Consider the following 20,629-nt stretch of genomic DNA (forward strand, 5'->3'; position numbering starts at 1 on the left):
AAACAGACACACATCCTGTTACTCTTTTGGATAGTCTCTTTTCAACAACGTTGCTGTCTGTGTATTATTCCATTAAAAAAGATATTAAAAAATGTATACTGACAATAATAACGTTAAGAATTATTCCAATAACTGACAGAGCAGAGGTAGAATGAAGGAGAATGTATTTGTCAAACATTTTATCTAAAAATTAATAATTTATTAAGTTACTTCCATTGTAAAATTCTATGATATCTAACAAATTGACAGTGAAGCTCTAAAAATCAAGCGATAAGACATACGATTATAAACACTTGTAGAGTGTCAAAATTAATAAGCAAATAAAATTGCTAAAAACTTGCAAAACTTTTTAAAAACTGGATACTGTTGAAGGAAATACATTTTTAGGGCTTTATATAAAGATAGTTTGCTAATAACATTATAATTTGTTCTCCAATTTGTATTCTTAAAATCAGAAAAAATAATAAAATTGTATCTCAAAAAAGATAGTTTTCATAAAAGTTGAAAATTTTTACAAGGACGTGCAGATATTCTGAAAACGATTATGGAGTTGCTACGTTTTCTAAATCGTCTTTATTATTACGGAAATTATAATCACCAGAGGTGAATTCTTAAAAAATTCTTTAAAAAATTTTAGTGAGGCAAAATTATCCCGTCTAAATTTTTAGTTTGCCTTACTGATTTTATTGGGGCAAACTGACTTTAGCGGAGCAAAAAGTTTTTTAAGAATTCACCTCAGTTTAAATTCAATAGGACAATTTTAACATGCCTTAATTCACGGAAAGAGCTAACGGAAGTAAGGACGTTCCTACCCTAATTAAAGAAAAGCTTTGCTTTAAAAATTGATTTGTTAAATAAGATTGAAACCAAATAAAAGTTTTTTTTCTCGTATTCATTCGAATCCGGTGGATAGGAACCGGTTCTCATCCATACGAAAAAACTATGTCTAGCATCGTATTATATCCAGCTTTCTACGAATATAAAATTGTACAATCATAAGATTAAACCAGTTTTTTTAGCCGGTGCCTTCGGCACCTCGGGGCTAAAAAAACTAGTTTTAATCTCATAATTGTACATTCTATATCCGCGGAAAGCCGTTTATAATACGATGCGAGAAATAACTATTCTAATACTTAAATATTATGTTTATTTGTCCAATCTCTTAAGCGCACTGGGTAAATATAAGAGCAATTATTTGACTTTTTATTTATTCTCATATTCTTCAGAGGACGGATAATCCTACGGGGTTTTCTACCTTCACGGTTAGTCCGAATGTCCGCGTCTGTAACGGATAGATCTTTTTGTATATTTCGTTAATGATAGAATTTTCATATCGATTTTAAACTTGATATGATGTGTACTTTAATATTAGCTTATACCAATAAAGAAATTAATTTGGAAAAAAAATCACGAAACATATACGAGATTTTCAGCTGTCGTTTGGTGCTGGTGGATGTGGTAATGTGGGGATCATCGTTTTAGCCAGCTAAAAGTTTCACTTTATTAGAGTACATGATGATCTGGTGTAATATCCAAGCAATAATAGGTTGTACTTGTTAATTCTACAAAAAAAAGACGTTATTAAAATTACAAAGAATAAATATGATAATTCATTATTACTACACAATGATTAATATTTAAACTTTTTAGAGGAGTAGTAGCTACTTTACACTAGGGTATATGTACGCCCGTCCTAACGTTCATCGGTCATTGTCACATGATCTAGAAGATGCAGGAAGTTTCACAGTTACAGGGATCTTAATGTATAAGACATTTTTGTGGATCATATGTCCATTTTAACGGCTGATAATCTGTGCCGTCGCCACTTGCGCACAGATCCCCCATTCTGGAGGGCCAGGGATGAGTTGGTATTATCCCTTCTACCGCACAATTAGGGGGAGGTTGCGAGAATTGGTAGGAGAATTTGAGACAACATAAAAAAATTATTGGTTGAAAAGATTGAGCCAATTAATCAAGATTTCACTAAAATACCCAAAGTTTTAAAGCCAACGAAGAGAGAATGAATTTTAAAATTATCAGTATGATTTGAAGTTCAATATCTACAACATACAAAAAAAACAGAAAATTAGTTATTGTAATTTGTTCACTAATTATGGATCAAAATGTTCTTGTTTAAATACAAATAAATATATAAAATTGTTTTTATGCTTAGCTTAGAATAAGAGAAATAGAAATGCGCCTAAAATTTTAAGATTTTTTTAATATACAAAATGAAGATTCTAGTATTTTTGTCTAATTTGTAATTTTGTGCAAGTGTAAATTACACTGGTACTGGTACGTTTTATTACCTAACTAAATATCTGATTCGTTTGCTCGTCAAGTTTGGGTACTTTTTAATTTTGGTTGGTTCCAAACTTTTCAACCAATAATTTTGATATAAAATAGACCCAGTATACCGAGAGTGTAAGCAAGATTAAAAATATACAGTGGTAAATTGACTTAATTGGAATTATATTTGGTTTTTAAAAACAAATTTTGTTTTTATACTTTAAAAAGAAAAAAAACAAATCAAAAATAGTTTTAATAATTTTTTCAAAATATGTACAAAATTTGTCTATAAATACAGAAACGAATCTACTCTACAATCCGAAATATCCATTTCACGGTTGGACCCTCAGATGTTAAAACTTTATTTTAGTGTTTGGCTAAAATGACTTAGCATTGTATCTGTAAGTACGTCTAATAACACCCTTTGCTATTTTTAAAATCCTTGAAAATTTTTTTTGCAAGAAAATTGCATAAATTCGCAACCTTTTTTAGAACCACTACATAACTCGAGTTTTAAAACTTTTTATATAAAATCCTTTTTACAAAAAATATCAATAATTACTTAAAATTAAACCTGAAAGAAAACAAATCTCATTACACGTGTTAATTTGCATGTTTTAGATCTTTTTTTGAGGAACATATAACTTCCACATTTTTGACAATAATTATATTTTTTTAACATTTCAAAGTAAAATATAATAAAACTTAAACGATTTTTCTTGAATTATCAGTTGAAAATTTCATCAAACATGCAATTTAAGTGATGAAAATTTAATAAAATCATTTTTTGAATGTTTAGAATTACCAATTTTCTACATTTAAAACAAAATGTTAACAAAATTTAAAAAATTTTTAACATATAACTTCAAAAATCAATAACATTTTATAAAAAGATATTTCAAAAAATAAATCATTAAAAGGTATTAAAATGCATTTGAAATTACTTAAAATTAAAACGAGAAAATCTTTTTACACTGTATTCTGTGTAATAAAGTTTAAATGACATGATTAGTGAATGAAATATTTCATAAACTCATTAAGCCTTTTTGTGACTATATTAAAAATAATTTATTTTGTTTTATATTGTTTTTTTATTCAAATATTTGACAAAATTTTCCCTACGTCAATAAAATAAAGTCAGTTTTTTACTGTTTCCAGGTTTTTCTTTATAATTATAACAATTAAATATAATATAAATCTTCATTATCTTTTATTTGAATTATCATACACATTAAAATGTAAAGTATAAGCTAGAATAGCACTTTTTTCAACAAATATTTTAATGACATTTTATCAAAATAATTCCTCTTAAATATCACACAACATATGATTGGGAAGTATAGCCATTTCTTGGAGGTATAATATTTATAAAAATACCATTAATTCTGTTTTTATCAGAAGTTAAAAAAATTGAACAATTCTAAAACAATGGTTGGCTGTCTAGATATTGAGAACACTAAGACTACGGCTCTGTTCTATTGAAATAACGCTGCAAAAAGAGGGGTTCTGAAAGTAATCTACCTAATTTTTTTTAAAGAACCAACAAGTACTGTCAGTATCTTTTTTCTTGTAATCTAGCAGACAATCAAATCATAACACAATTTTCATGATAAAATATTCAGGTTTCTACTTCACATTTTAAAAAATATATTGATCAATAAAATGTTCAAAATTTTACTTTGTACTAATTGAAAAAATATGTTGTAATTCTTATTTAAAAGTTACATTTTTATCCCTGACAAAATCATAGACGACTTTTAAAGGCATTTTATCTAAACTTTTTGAAGAAAAACTTAAAAACGTTAATTAAGTATGAAAACTATTTTCTTCGATTTTTCTGAAGCTATTATCGCATTCTATGGGTTTTTTATTATCATTTACTTATATCGAAAGTGCCAAACATTGTACCCTAACTTATTCATTTAATAAAAAACCAACCGTGATTTGTAAGCAAAGTGATAGGGGAAATGAGATTTTCTCGGGTACTATTTTAGATAGACAACTGAAATTTTTGTGAAGGTTCTCCTAATAGATAAGCAACTACTTAATAACTTACTTGGTCTGTCAGTCTATCTGTGATCCCATATAACATGTATGTGCTTTTCTTTTTTTCTATTAAAGATGGAAGACTGTAATTTATTTTGCCGTATCGCTTTGAAACCGATTAATATCCGGTTGATTAGAACTGGTTCTCAGCCATACAGTAAATCATATATCAAATCTTTTTAAAAGCGAAGCTTTTCTATAATTAGGGTCGGTCCGTCCGTCCGTCCGTCCGAGATAGATAGCTTTTATTCGTTAATTTAGGCATGTTAGAATTGTCCTATCGATTTCAAACTTTGCATGATGATTCCTGTAGTAGTTGGATACGATTTAGAAAGCGTAGCAACTCTATAATCATTACCAGAATGTCCGTACGTCCATTTTAATCATGTTGATTTTTAACTTTTTTACAATGAATTTTTATGTGATAAAATTATCCGATTGATCTGATTTTTGGAATATTGATTCCTAGGACAACAAAGTACAATGTTATGAGCGAAGCATCTCTATTATCAAGTCCTAAGTATGCTCTTAAGCATTAAAATCCCAGTTTTGTTAGCCCGGACCATCAGCCCTTCTATAAAACGATGTGATAAATTTAACTATTATTTCATCATTGTGGATTTCTATCATATGTATATTTCTATTGACAATTAATTTCTGAACTTAAAATTTTCTATGTTTTAGAAAAGATAAAATGTTATCTCTAATGACGAAAATGAAAATTGTGTGCATGCCCTTCCGCTTATGTATTATATATTCAGGGATACAAAGGGATAAGACAATGGAAGTTAAATTGATGACATCCCCAATGATAACACACAAAAATACCTCTTCTGTAGATTAAAATTAAAGGTTGACACGTTTCAGCACTCGACCTAATAAACTAACCAATCAAAATTCAGTAAAAGTCCCCAAAGTTATTTAGCCAACGATTAAGAAAACGTTATTATTAAACTTTGGGGACTAGTGTAATAAACAGTTCATTGTCTCCTCTCTTTCTCTCTCACTGAATATATTAAATCATTAGAACAGCTGCATATAGAGCTGCCCCATTACATATAATTCTTTTCTTTATTAAGCACTAGCAGCTACGCCCCTAGAGGTCTCTAGGGTCCCTTGAGATAGTGGGGGTTAAATTCTTCCAAATTTTTCATTTAGTTTTTAGTTAAAAAAAAATACTAATAATATAGGTGGGTCATGTTTTTTTTTCATTAGAGGGGGAACTTGAGACCCGACAAACCCCTCATATTATTTGATTTTAGTTTTAAAAAGAAAAAATATAAAAATATTTTGGGGGGTGCCTTTTTTCCTAGGGGCAATTTATTTTTTGGAAGTTTAGTGGACTCCCCCCCCCCCCACCCAAGTAGATATAAATCTTCTAATGACCTATGAAAAATTACACTGTAAAAAATAACTATCTCGGTTCAGCGGACAGCAAGATACTTCGGTACAAACAAACAGGCACAGATTTTTTATTATAAGAACTAGCGGCTACGCCCCTAGAGGCCTCTAGTGGCACTTTAAATAATATGATACCTATTACCTATCTATATTGCGTTCAAGTCTTTAGGTAAAAAAAATTGATTTTTTGTAATTTCTCTTGGGAGGGAGGTGGTACACTCCCCCAAAATAGTTATAAATCTTCCCGGGACCTATGAGAAGCTACCCTGTTATAGAGCCAATCGGTTCAGGGGTTTCAATATACTTCGGTACAAACAATCAAACAAACAAACAAACAGACATTGTTCTACTTTGTATTATAGATGATAATATGCGGATGCGGAAATGAATGCACACTCAGTGATGTTGTATATAAAGCATCAAGTTAGGATATGTCAGGTGTCACTGAGGATAATTCAGCTAACCTGACAACATGAGGTATCCAAATTCCTAATATTCTTAGATTAGACGAACAGACAAACGAACATTAACAAATATATTTTAACCGCACATTCAATATTTTGAATTATTTAGAAGTTTGAACGAAAATTGCAGATAAATTTATTCCGAAATTTGCGTAATATGTATATACTTTCATTTTAAGACTTAATTTTCTGAACTTAAAACTTATTACTAGAATCAAATTGTGCCTTACTGTTATAGAAGTCATCATGACAAGTTGAATAGAGATAGGTTTATTCTAACACAAAGTAACAGACCGATTCTAAATGTTTAAAAAAGCTTCCAGCTTATATTAAGAACGAAATTAATTCGAAAAAAAATCACGAAACCTGTACGTTATTTTATCTGTCGTTGGGGGGCAACACATCATAATATTGACGACATCTCCATTTGCCCCCCAAATCTTATTTTATATTTCTTTCGCTTGTTAGTTATACCTTATACATGAAAAGCTTCTCTTTATAAATATAAAACAATTATTTCATTTCCGAGATTTTAACGGTTTTCCAAATCTTTTATTTCATATAATATTAGCGCCTCTCTCTTCGGCGCCTGGGTGCTAACAAAGCTGGTTTTAATATTATAATTTTCCTTATAATTTATTTTCCTTTCAAAGCTGTCTATAATTCGATGCGATAAATAACTATATTAATTCAGGTCACTTTCATTGGCAGTATTTTTTGCTTGTTGCACCGCCATTTTGGCTATTCACAGGTAAAATTATTTTAGTTTTATCTAAAACTAAAACCTTAAGATCGCGGTAACCACTGAACCGATCGGATTATACTCTTAAGGCAATATGCCTACTGGTCCTGTGGTGGTTTTAGGCTATTTTCTTGTGTGAAAGCAGTAGCAGTAGGCAGCCTGTAGCAGTGCCTATTTTTTAAAACAAATTCTGCAGTAGGCAGCCTGTAGCAGTGTCTATTTTATTTTTACTTCCCCTTACCTCATAGGGCGAAGCTCTTTTATTCAAATAGATCTGTTTTATATAACTATCTATCTATTTATCCATCTATCTATCTATTCATTCAGAATTCCTCTGACCAAGTTCAAGTCAGCCAGAAGAACTCTGGAAGACTATCAGGAATCTGTCAGAAAGATTAAGCTCAGGTAATTGATAATAACTCCCCCTCCCACAATTTAGAAATTTTAATTTATTTCAAAAATAAGTGGTGGGGTTCAGTGATCAACAAGAACTTTAAGGGAATCCGCTTATTTTCTTATAATTTGCTTTGGTATCTATAATACAAAGTAGCTTGATGTCTGTCCGTCCGTCTGTTTGTCTGTCTGTCCATTAAGATCTCGGTAACCGCTGAACCGATCGGATTCTACTCTTCAGGTTGTATACCTATTGGTCCTGTGGTGGTTTTAAGCTATTTTCTTGGGGGGTGGGACACCCCTAACCCATAACAAAAACAAAAGATCCCCCCCCCATTTTTTTTTTATTTTAAATTTGATACTGGGGCAGCTGCAATTTTTTTTCCCGAAAATTTTGGAATTGATACTTGGGCAGCTCCAATTTTTTTAAAAGTTACCTCTTGGGGCAAAGCTCCTAGAAGCTAGGAGCGAAGCAGCTAGTAAATTATATAATACTAGCGACTTCACCCCTAAAGGCCTCTAAGGCACATTAGGACGGGGGGTCGAGTCCCTTTTAAATTTTAGTTATCTATAATACAAAGTAGCTTGATGTCTCTCCGTCTGTCTGTCCCTTAAGATCTCGGTAACCACTGAACCGATTGTATTCTACTCTTCAGGGTATCTACCTATTAGTCCTGTGGTGGTTTTAAGCTATTTTTTGGGGGGTGGGACACCCCCAACCCCCCCCAAAAACAAAAAAAAATCCCCCCATTTTTTTTTTTTTTTTTTTTTTGTAAGAAATATCCTTGGTCCTTTGTAGAAGATTTCCTTTGTAGAAGATTTCCTTTGTGGAATATTTCCTTTGTAGAAGATTTCCTTGGTCCTTATTATTTTTTTTTTTACAAATTTCACCCTACACTTTTTTTACCATCTCTTGGGGCAAAGCCCCTAGAGGCTAGGGGCGAAGCCGCTAGTAAAAGAAAAAGTAGAAAAAAAACTATTTTGTGGGGTCATTTTAACTGGACCTATGAAATCTACATTGTAAAGGATAACCATATCAGTTCAGCGATTAGTGAGATTCTTCAGTACAGAAGACACACAAACCAAGACATCCTATTACTTTTATAAGAGGATGTTTCTTATCTAGATATAATGTGAACGCTGACAGAACAAGAAATGATGATGAACCTCTGGAGAATTATCTAGATGTAAGTACAACAAACGGACATTATACAATATATAGAGTGGCTGCGCTTTAATTATAAAGAATAGTTATTTCTCGTATCGTATTATAAACGGCTTTCCGCGGATATAGAATGTACAATTATAAGATTAAAACTAGTTTTTTTAGCCCCGAGGTGCCGGAGGCACCGGCTAAAAAAACTGGTTTTAATCTTATGATTGTACATTTCTATATTCGTAGAAAACTGGATATAATACGATGCTAGACATAGTTTTTTCGTATGGATGAGAACCGGTTCCTATCCAACGGATTCGAATAAATACGAGAAAAACAATTCTAGTTAATCTAAGTGATAATTTTGTTTATCATAACTGTAGACTAGAGACTAATAATTTGTCAATTATCCAGGGATCTAAATGGATAAACTAATGGCCTATAAATTGGTGTACATCCCAACTGATGATACACAAAATTACCCTTTGATTGAAATAAGTAGATGAAACGTTTGGACAATCAACTATATGAACTAACCAATCAAAATTCAAAAAAAGTTCCAAAATTATTAAGTAAACGAATAAGAAAACGTTATTATAAAACTTTGGGGAGTAGATGCTGATTAGTAAAGATATTCTGAAACAAATTAAGAGATCACTTAGATAAATTGATTTATTATTACTTGGACCTTACACCAGATTTTTATGTTTTCTAATAAAGTAAACCTTCTAGCGGGCTAAAATAATGATATACCTCATCCCTTACTCTGGATGAACGTCCCAACTAATAAATGACAGGGGAAATAGAAAGCTAAATTGACTACAATTTTTCAACTGTCATAATGTCCACGTATATTATACATCCTTTCTTATGGATATTAACTGTTCTTTTTCTAGGCTCAGTATTATGGCCCCATTGACATCGGTACTCCTGCCCAAACATTCAATGTAAGTATCTTTCTAAAATATCCTTTTCATCTGCTTTTTGGAATTAGGATTCCTTAGATAACAAAATACAATATAATTCAATAATCACGTCCTAAACAATGTGTCCTTAAACATTATCCTAGCTGTATTAAAGCAATTATAGGTTCTGGGATGGTTTAGGTTATGTTTTTTTTCAAACTTTAGTCTTGAGATGAATTTAGGTTATTAATCCGACCTTTAGTCCCCTTCACGAACCGAGCCCCTAGATGCTAGGGGTACAGTCGCTATAGTACCTTAAAGTAATAAGTTGTATTATGTATATCCGTATAGGTAGGATAATACTTCAATACAACCCTTATTGATGCTGTGAGTATTGGTGCAAAAAATATGACGTAACAAAAAAAATTTGCCAATGAGAGGCCGTTATTGACCAATGGTAAAATTTAAAGTGGCCTCACATTGGCTAATTTTTTTGTTACGTCATATTTTTTGCATCAATACTCACAGCATCACCCTTATTACCCAATCCTTTTAAATAAATTTTCTTGAACTACAGGTGATCTTTGATACTGGATCCAGCAACTTGTGGGTGCCCAGTGAACAGTGTCCCCTCTGGGAAATTGCTTGCAGTAAGTCTTTCTTTATTCAGTACTAGAGTCTATGTCTCTAGAGGCTTTTAAGAGCAGTTAATGGGGGGGGGATTGAACTCCCATATATTTTAAATTTTAGTTTTAAAAAAAAATTTTGTGAAGTGCAATTTTTTCTATAGGCAAATTCTCATGGAAGGGCGGACCTTCCTCAGAAATAGTTAAAAACCTTCCCAGTGGGTGATAAGATACTCTGTAAAGGGCAATTTTGAATATGAAAAATAATTTCTTGAACTATATACATGATTTACAACTTGCCTTTTTATTGAAATAAATCAAATAATAGACAATATTCTCATAATTTAATGTTTAATTAAAATATAATATTAATTTTTGTTTAGGATTCCACAACAGATATGATCATGACGAGTCCAGCACTTATGTTGCCAATGGAACTGACTTTGAGATCCAGTATGGGTCTGGCAGTATGTCAGGTAAATAGTTTGGGTACTATGTAGCTTTGGGTACCATACAGCTTTGAGATCCAGTATGGGTCTGGCTGTATGTCAGGTAAACAGTTTGGATACTATCTAGCTTTGGGTACCCTATAGCTTTGGGGACCTTTATTGAATTTCGATTGGTTTGTTCATTAAGTTGGGTGTCCAAACGTTTCAACCTCTATTTGTAATCCAAAGAAGGGGTAACTTTGTATATCAATTTTGGGGATGTACATTGTCTTATCCCTTTAGATCCCTGAATATTGATAGATTTTTGTGTAGGCTTTGTATCCCAAGACACTGTTTGTATTGCTGGAGTTTGTGTGACAGACCAGCTGTTTGCTGAGGCTACTCATGAACCTGGACTCTCTTTCCTTGCTGCCAAGTAAGTCTTCATCTGGGCTCGGCAGCCGCGCGTCAGCCACAAATAAGCCTCAAATTAAAACCCGTTTGGATACTTGAAAAATGTTGAAACGAGTAAAGGTCATATTTTGTTTAACTTTAGACTTCCAGTTGATTTTTAAAACTTGCAATTAGTTGATTTCCCTGAGGATTACAGGCGGCTGCTGAGCCCAGGAGTTTATGAAATTATGACAAATGATAACATAATAACAGTTTTCGGGTTTGGATCACACAGTTTCATACTAGAGACGCTCAAAAGAGGGCTATGATTAGAACTTTAGGAATTTTGGTTTATTTGGTGCCTGAAATTGGATATCAACAAATTACCAGGGTCAAACTATAATTTTTTTCTACACAGGGGGTTCTTTGTTGTCACGATTGGGTCAGAAAATTAATTTATTCATTGTCTTGTTTAGATTTGATGGAATCCTTGGTATGGGATTCCCCCAGATTTCTGTCAACCACATCACCCCTGTCTTCCACTCCATGATTGAACAGGTACAACATAATTGAGGTAGCGCTGTGTTTAGTGCCCTAGGAAAATGGGGATAGATGTCACAGCTTTTGGCCCACCTGTTCTATTGACGTCATAGTAGAGGGAAAGAGAAAGGTATGGGGAAAAGAAACCCCCTGGAAAAGATGTGGGGTATAGGGTATTTCCTGACGTCAATAGAATAGGTAGGCCAAAAGAAGTGACATCTATCCCCATTTTGCTAGGGCACTATAGACAGCTGTTAATTTTTGTTACCTATTACCTAATGGGGCGGGATTGTCCTTCGATTTCAAGTGTTCATCTAGAGATCCCAATGGCATCATCCGGTTATATAATTGTATGCAATACTCTAACGCCCACTGGAGGATATTAGGTTAAGTAACATCCAACAAACTACCAAACCTTTAATTGCCCGACCTTTGTCTGATAATTTCTAACTGTGCATGATAGTGAGTTGCGCCTGTTTAATTGCACGACTTTTGTCTGATAATTTCTAACTGTGCATGGTAATGAGTTGCGCCTGTTTAATTGCACGACTTTTGTCTGATAATTTCTAACTGTGCATGGTAATGAGTTGCGCCTGTTTAATTGCACGACTTTTGTCTGATAATTTCTAACTGTGCATGGTAATGAGTTGCGCCTGTTTATGGCAAAGGCATTCCCTCTACTCTAAGTATTAAAGCAGTAGGAACTATTTTTATAACTTTGGATAATAAGCTTACTTGACATATTTTTAAAGCATTCAAAAATTGTATTGTTACCATATAATCAACATACGTGTATATTATATAGTTATAATGTCCCTAGACTGTTGATATGTCAATGTTTTGTCAGCCTTAAGCATTTTTTATTCAAGCCTTTTATTCGATATAAACACTATAAATTGCATAACAAAAGAAGGCGTTTTGTTTTGAAGGCATTTGAAAGAAAAAAAAGATCACTGTACATCTAATTTTAAAATAATCTATCAATAATCCACAATATACATGACCAAGCTTAATATTTTCCAGTTTGGCTTTGAAATCGATTAATAGCCGCTGGAATAGAACTGGTTCTAATCCTTACTGAAAAATCATATATCGCAGGGAGTTGTTGAGGCCCCAGTGTTTGGATTCTGGCTGAACAGGTATAATTTTATTTGTATTGCCCCATATGCAGAAATGTTGACAAAATTTTGGCTTATAGCTAAAATTTGATTTCCATTTGGTAAAACATGAGCATTGCCAACATTTCTTTTTCTATTGTTTGAAATTGGATTCATTCAGGTTTTCATCTTTTATTTAAAATTACAAAGAAAGGTTGAAATTTAATAAAAATTGTAAATCATTATCTAAAATATAACAGCTATAGTATCTTAAAAGTTTCATAAGTTAACATAGATAAGACAAAATTTTATCAACATTTTCTGAATACAAGGCACTCCAATCTTCAAATTGAATACTTCTAGTTGTACCCATAAAAAATTGACTTCATTCAATTCAAATGACGAATAATAAACCAAAACTACCAATAGCAGGCTGTACACATTTACAAATTTTATAGGCACTATAGTACATAAAATGTATAAAAATATATTATTATTTTGTAAAATATTAGTTTGATGCATTTTATACATAAAAATGATCATTTAAGAGACCCCAACGGAGAGGAGGGTGGAGAGTTGACCCTCGGAGGATCTGACCCCAATCATTACTCTGGAGAGGTCACTTATGTCCCAGTTGATAGAGAAGGATACTGGGAAATCACAGTAAGTTTTAGTTCTAGATTATTTAACTCTAGGGGGGGGGGGAGGAGGGGAAGTCACCCCCATGTTTAATTTATTTTTTAAAAGTAAAAAAAATAATTTCTCTTGGGAGGGTGCAAAGGAATACCATATCCGTTCACATACAGACATGTTTTTACTTTTAAATAAAGACTATCATAATTAGGGGGTTGAAACCACCCACCCCCAAAAAATCACATTTACTTCTTTTATCTTATTCTATACTAGCGGCTACACCCCTAGAAGCATCTAGGGGTAGGAGGGGGAAAAGTCAACCTCAGTCTATTTTAAATTTGAGTTTCAAAAGAGTAAAAAAATATTTTTTGTTTGGAGATACCCTTCTCAAAAATAGTTTAAAACCTTCCCAGGACCTCTAAGAAGTTTCACTGTAAAGGAGACTAATATAGGTTCAGTGGTTAGCGAGATCCTTCGGGATGGACAAAAAACGCTACTACTTTATATGATAGGATTATTAAATCTTATCTACTTTTCAAATTAAAAGCGAAGCTTTTCTATAATCAGGGTCGGTCCGTCCGTCACAGACAGTTAGCTCTTTTCGTTAATTTAAACAGGTAAGAATTCTTCTATCGACTCTTTGCATGATGATTCCTGTTGTAGTTAGGTACAATTTAGAAAGCGTAGCAACTCTATAATTGTTACTAGAATGTCCGTACATCCATTTCTAGGTTCCATTGGAATTCAGCCCACACGGGATTCAACCTACGGAATTCAGCCCAGCGGGATTCAACCCAACGGTATTCAGTCCACACGGGATTCAACCCACGGGATTCAGCCCACACGGGATTCAACCCACGGTATTCAGTCCATACGGGACTCAACCCACGGAATTCAGTCCATACGGGACTCAACCCACGGAATTCAGTCCACACGGGATTCAACCCAATATATATATATATATAATTCTCAGTTTTTAGAAAAAATATTTTATTTTCAAATTTGAGAACAAAATTTTTAGAAAGTAATTTTTTTTCTCAAATTTTTTTTATAAAGTATATTTTATAAAATAATTTCTACAATAAAAAAATTTTACATAAACTTTTTTCAAAACTTTAAAAAAAATATACTTTAAAACTGGTAACTCTGTACATTGGGTTGAGTCCCGTTTGGACTGAATTCCGTGGGTTGAGTCCTGTATGGACTGAATTCCGTGGGTTGAGTCCCATATGGACTGAATTCCGTGGGTTGAGTCCCGTGTGGGCTGAATTCCGTGGGTTGAGTCCCATGTGGGCTGAATTCCGTGTGGGCTGAATACCGTTGGGTTGAATTCCGCTGGGCTGAATTCCGTGGGTTGAATCCCGTGTGGGCTGAATTCCAATGGAACCCCATTTCTAACATGTTGATTTTTAACTTTTTTAACAACATATTTTTATGTGATATGATAATCCGATTGATTTGATTTTTAGAGTACTGATTCCTACAACAAAGTACAATATTATAAGCATCTCTATAATCAAGTTTTAAAATGTAAGTATGTCCTTAAACAGGGTTCTGTATTTGAGAAGTTTTGCAACAAATATACGTATAATTTTGTTAAAATCTTTATATTTATATTTTGCATATTCGGTTTTAACACTCTACAAGATTTAATGTTAGAGGATATTAAAAAATAACTTTTAAGTTTGGCTGATACAATTCGTCTTTGTTGGTTAAGCCATTCAAGGCTATAGGCAAAGCACAAATTTATATTCATTTTTCATGCATCATTTGTTATTATTTTCTAGGTTATTCTAAAGTACAGTTAAAATGTTATCTTACTTTAAAAACGTGTGGATTTTTTATCTTTCCTAATTTAAAACTCTTACGTTTTGTTGACTTTTGTAAGATGTTTGTTTGTTTAATGTCAATTTGCTACACAAAATTTAAATTCAAATAAAAATGAATAATTAAATTATTTTATTAAATCATGAAAAGTTTGATTGTTTAGTAGGATATATAAGTTGGAAGGAATTTTAATGTTAGGGGAAGATTTGAAATCTGCATCAAATTTTAAGAATTTTTTTTTATAAGATTCGTTTTTTGTACAATTCTTTATCTAAAAGCGGAAATACAATTTAAGTTAATTAATTTTGACCAATAGGATAGGTGGATTAGAAACTACCTGCGCTTTAATTGGTTAAATGATGTACGACACTTTCAATAGTTTTCAATCCACCAATCACAGATGTCAAAATTAATTAACTTAAATTGTATTTCCGCTATTAGATAAAGAATTATACAAAAAACGAATTTTATAAAAAAATCCTTAAAGTTTGATGCAGTTTTCAAATCTCCCCCTAACATTAAAATTCCTTCAAACTTATATATTCTATAATGTTTAGTTTAACAGACTAACCTCCTATGCTTTTATAATAGATATAAACTCTTAATCAGCCAATAGGAAAACAGCGGAGGAACAATTCGTCCATAGAATTGTTAGAAAGTGTACAGATTTTTGAAATAGTACATAAATGTTTTTTGTTTTCACAGGGTATGCGGAATTTGCTATTAGAGTTCTTCTGCTTAAATTAGGGATCTAAAGGAATAAGACAAATTGATGTATATTTGTAAATTTATGTAAATTAGTGGTTGAAACGTTTGGACGCTCAACTTATTGAATCAACCAATCAAAATTCAATAAAAGCTTCCACAGTTGTTCAGACAACGAATAAGGAAACGTTATTATAAAACTAAGGGGTTTAGTGTAATATGACGCCAATTATCTCCCCTCTATGTCTGCATTAAATGTAGATTTACTTGATTTGTGTATGTTTGACTTAATTATAGACTTTGATATGACTTCACCAAATAAAAATATGGGGGTGTTTACCGTAAAAGTGGTTTTAAGGCTTTAAAACAGGAGTAGAACTCTAAAACTTGACATGACTCTGTCAAAAACCAGTATATCCCGCCATTTTTTCTTTGTTTTTTCTTGTTGAATTACACAAATTTGAATCATTTAAGACATACTTATCATTTTCTAATAAAGTTGACCTTTTATTTGCTCTGGACGCTTATTTTTGGATTGTGATATTAAAAAAATGTCCCAAACTACCCAAAAACTTTTCAAGTAAAAATTAGGGGAAATTTATAGAAAAATTACCCTCTTTAACAATTACAAATGAAGTACCCATTATACTATAAGGTGGTTCATTCCTTCATCATCTAGAGAATACAGAGCATCATCTGCTTGTAATGGGATGAGATACTCTAACCTGAGGATAAGGTTAAGTAACATCCAACAGACAACCAATCCTTTGATTGCGAGTCCTTTGTCTGAGAAGTCCTTATTGTAATTAGTTGCCTGAAGTACCTGACATATCAGCAGTAGTAAATATTTCTAATGTCTTTAGTTATAACGCGGTGTAGGGCCGAGATCATTCCCTAAGAAAGATGGAGGTATTATTTTGTCAGATAGATTATCTAAGACTAACGGCTACGCCCATAGAAGCCTCTAGGGGCACTTAAGGTAGGAAGGGAAAAAGTCGACCTTATCCCACTTTAAATTTGAGTTTCAAAAGAGCAAAAAAAAGTTTTTTTTTGAGGGAGGAAGGTGAAGACACCCTCCCCAAAAATAGTTTAAACCTTCCCCGGACCTATAAGAAGCTTCACTGTAAAGGAGAACAATATCGGTTCAGCGGTTAGCGAGATCTTTCGGGACAGACAAAAAACGCTTACTACTTTATATAATAGGATAAGGAGGATAATAGATCTATTATTTTAGATGGATGATATGACTATGGATGGATATAACATTGGTATTATTGTGTCTGATAGATTATCTAGAATAATAGATCTATCATTTTAGATGGATGATATAGCTATGGATGGAAACACCATTGGTATTATTGTATCTGATAGATCTAGGATAATAGATCTATTATTTTAGATGGATGATATGGCTATGGATGGAAACACCATTGGTATTATTTTGTCTGATATATCATCTTGAGTTATAAATCTATTATTTTAGATGGATGATATGGCTATGAATGGAAACACCATTGGTATTATTGTATCTGATAGATCTAGGATAATAAATCTATTATTTTAGATGGATGATATGGCTATGGATGGAAACACCATTGGATGTGAAGGTGGCTGCACCACTATTGTCGACACTGGTAAGTTACAATAGTTATTTCCACAGATAGTAAAATAAAATATAAAAAAGGATTAATTCCAGTTGCCCAGGCAAACAAAACTGGTATTAAATTTATGATTTGTTTTTTATTCGTGGAAAATACAACAGGATACATGATTTTTCAGTATGGCTTTGATCCTGTTTCTATCCAACGGATTTGTATTATACTGAGTTAGCTTAATCAATCAACATATGCATTGAAACTTAATTTACTCAGCAACAATATAAGATGAGCTTATTTAATTTATTGTGAATATTCTCCAGTGGAAAAAAATGTTTAGGTTCGAGTCTGTTGTTTGGACCCACCTCAGAGACAAATGCCATCACAAAGATGAGATAGGCTTCTTTAATTTATTGTGAAGATTCTCCAGTAGATAAACTTCTCTGTTAAGGTTCCAGTCTGTTGGTTGGACCCACCTCTGAGACAAATGCCATCAACAAGATGAGATAGGCTTCTTTAATTTAGTGTGAAGATTCTCCAGTAGATAAACTTCTCTGTTCAGGTTCCAGTCTGTTGGTTGGACCCACCTCTGAGACAAATGCCATCAACAAGATGATTGGAGGTGTTGAACTGGTGCCTGGTACTGGCCAATACTTTGTCGACTGCAACAAGGTATACTTTGTCAGGGATCTTAGTGGATAAGACTGTTAAGACTTACCCCTATGCAATGATAATAAACAAAATTACCCCTTTTGTAGATACCTAAACGGTTCAGTAGTTTTCAAAATTTTAAGCTACAACCATAAAAACATTAGGTATATTATAGCATTAACTAAAACACTTTTTATCGCTGAGAAAAAGATACTAGATGGTAATTACCTCCTCCCCCCTCAATTTCAAATTTTAGTTGTAAAAAATAGTATTTTTTTGGGAGGGTCATTTTTCCAGGGTGATTTCTCTTCAGAAGGATGTATGTACCCTCCCGCAAAATAGTTATAATCCTTTCCAGGACCTATGAAAAGCTATATTGTCCATCATTCGGATATCCTTCGGTACAGACAGACAAACAAAGATCCTGTTACTTTTATATTCTTTTAGATCTCCGCCATGCCCAACATTGACTTCACTGTTGGTGGCAAGGTCTTCACCCTCACTGGAGTTGACTATGTTCTCCAGGTAAGAACTATACTTCACTGTTGGTGGCAAGTTCTTCACCCTCACTGGAGTTGACTATGTTCTCCAGGTAAGAACTATACTTCACTGTTGGTGGCAAGGTCTTCATCCTCACTGGGGTTGACTATGTTCTCCAGGTAAGAAATATACTTCACTGTTGGTAGCAACGTCTTCACCCTCACAGGGGTTGACTATTTTCTCCAGGTAAAAAATAATTTCACTATTGGTGGCAAGGTCTTCACCAACACTGGGGTTGACTATGTTCTCCAGGTTAGAAATAATTTCACTGTTGGTGGCAAGGTCTTCACCCTCTTTGGGGTTGACTATGTTCTCCAGGTAAGAAATATACTTCACTATTGTTGGCAAGGTCTTCACCCTCAGTGGAGTTGACTATGTTCTCCAGGTAAAAATATACTTCACTGTTGGGGGCAAGGTCTTCACCCTCACAGGGGTTGACTATGTTCTCCAGGTAAGAAATATACTTCACTATTGGGGGCAAGGTCTTCACCCTCAGTGGAGTTGACTATGTTCTCCAGGTAAGAAATATACTTTACTATTGGTGGCAAGGTCTTCACCCTCACTGGAGTTGACTATGTTCTCCAGGTAAGAAATATACTTCACTGTTGGGGGCAAGGTCTACACCCTCACTAGGGTTGACTATGTTCTCATGAAAATCATGTTTCGTTTTGTATATAGACAATTTTCCACGAATGATAATAAAATAAAAATCATGAGATTAATACCATTGTAGTTGGCCCGCGCCTTCGGCACCTCGAAGCCAACTAATCTATTATAATATAATTTTTTTACTCCGACTAGATATAATATTCACTCCTTGATTAGAAATAATACATTTCCCTCAATGAATTGTAGTGTAGCTTTGCTTCTAGAAATGTTATTTAGGTAACCCAAGCCGGGCAGACCCAGTGCATTTCTGGATTCATGGGACTTGACCTCCCCATGGGCAAGTGGTGGATCTTGGGAGATGTTTTCATTGGTAAGATACAATATTCTTAAAACGCCCTTAACATCTAGAGACTCCGTATTCGAAGGGTGAAAGAGGGGCTGAAAAATAGCTTAATACCATCACAAGATTTAGATCTGAAAAAAAGCCTAAAACCATCACAGAACCTAAGTGAATCTTAATAGAGAACCCAATCGGTTCGGTAGTTGGGCCGAATCCTTAATGCGAAACGAAAATTAAATAAATCCTAATTATGAATACATACAAAATTTCGCATTTACAAGAATAGTTATTTCTCGCATCGTATTATAAACAGCTTTCCGCGGATATAGAATGTACAATTATAAGATTAAAACCAGTTTTTTAGCCCCTATGTGCCGTAGGCACAGGCTAAAAAAAACTAGTTTTAAACTTATGATTGTATATTTTTATATTCGTAGAAAGCTGGATATAATACGATGCTAGACATAGTTTTTTCGTATGGATGAGAACCGGTTCCTATCCACCGGATTCGAATGAATACGAGAAAATATATTATTTAACAATTTTACATTTAGGTCGTTTCTACACCGAATTTGATGTTGGAAATTCCAGAGTTGGTTTTGCTGATGCCAAGACTTTGTAATTCTTTTTTTTTAACAATTTCAATGAAATTTTAAATAATAAATATTAGAAAATTATTGTTTTTTTTGGACTGACAAAGCCACCGTTTTTCCGCCGACCACCGCCTTGCACCGCCACCGAAAATCTAAGTTTCAAATCTTTATGCACAAACAAAGTATAAATAAAATAAACAATATAAACAAGTTGTAGTACAGTTTATAACATACTTTTGTAGAACTTGAATATAGATTCTTTGCTAATAAAATTATTCCTTGTTGTTCTATGAATTCTTATCCACAAAATGTTGTTAATGGATATTTGGTAACCTTTGAAACCCCCTAATTAGACCCCTAAAAGGCATGGACGTCCAGGCAAATCAAGATTTTTTTTATATTTTAGTAAGATACATACAAAATAATAATTTAGAAGCAAAAAAATATATTTCTGTTAAAAAAAAATCATAACAAGGGTGTTGAAAGTAATCTAGATTTATCTTAATTTACATATAATACAAAATAGAAAGTATATAAAGCTTAGTAACAAAATAATTTATAATATCACAAGCGAATAGGTAATTAAGTTAAAATTGTATAAAAAATATTATCTTGCAAACTATGTAGGTACCTACATTAAGATATATAAGTTTTCC

General features: G+C 32.9%; 1 protein-coding gene across 4 annotated transcripts; it reads left to right on the forward strand.

Moving 5' to 3' along the window:
• Positions 1-6,112: 6,112 nt before the first annotated feature.
• Positions 6,113-20,057, forward strand: LOC145332972 (lysosomal aspartic protease-like). 4 transcript variants are annotated; one of them, XM_080178107.1, is made up of 17 exons: positions 6,113-6,213; positions 6,895-6,951; positions 7,270-7,347; positions 8,462-8,522; positions 9,388-9,438; positions 9,974-10,046; positions 10,406-10,498; positions 10,784-10,886; positions 11,320-11,401; positions 12,482-12,522; positions 13,029-13,143; positions 17,210-17,279; positions 17,803-17,912; positions 18,339-18,380; positions 18,515-18,550; positions 19,317-19,410; positions 19,935-20,057. In XM_080178107.1, the coding sequence occupies exons 1-17, from the start codon at positions 6,209-6,211 to the stop codon at positions 20,000-20,002; spliced, it is 1,179 nt and encodes a 392-aa protein (XP_080034233.1). In that variant the 5' UTR covers positions 6,113-6,208; the 3' UTR covers positions 20,003-20,057. The 4 variants fall into 4 exon arrangements, 3 of the variants coding, with proteins under 3 accessions (XP_080034233.1, XP_080034232.1, XP_080034231.1); XM_080178106.1 differs by lacking the exon at positions 18,515-18,550 and adding an exon at positions 18,847-18,882; XR_013884389.1 differs by lacking the exon at positions 18,515-18,550 and having other exon boundaries at positions 18,339-18,483.
• Positions 20,058-20,629: the final 572 nt, after the last annotated feature.

This window comes from Acartia tonsa, chromosome 11 (assembly GCF_053477335.1).
Source record: "Acartia tonsa isolate MP-2025a chromosome 11, ASM5347733v1, whole genome shotgun sequence".
Classification (NCBI taxonomy): Eukaryota; Metazoa; Arthropoda; class Copepoda; order Calanoida; family Acartiidae; genus Acartia; species Acartia tonsa.

Bases quoted from the DNA above. Each gene is read 5' to 3' on its own strand.
- LOC145332972 (XM_080178105.1), top strand. The intron at 6,952-7,269 runs GTAAAATTATTT...CTATTCATTCAG, and splicing joins GCCATTTTGGCTATTCACAG to AATTCCTCTGACCAAGTTCA. The intron at 13,144-17,209 runs GTAAGTTTTAGT...CTATTATTTTAG, and splicing joins AAGGATACTGGGAAATCACA to ATGGATGATATGGCTATGGA.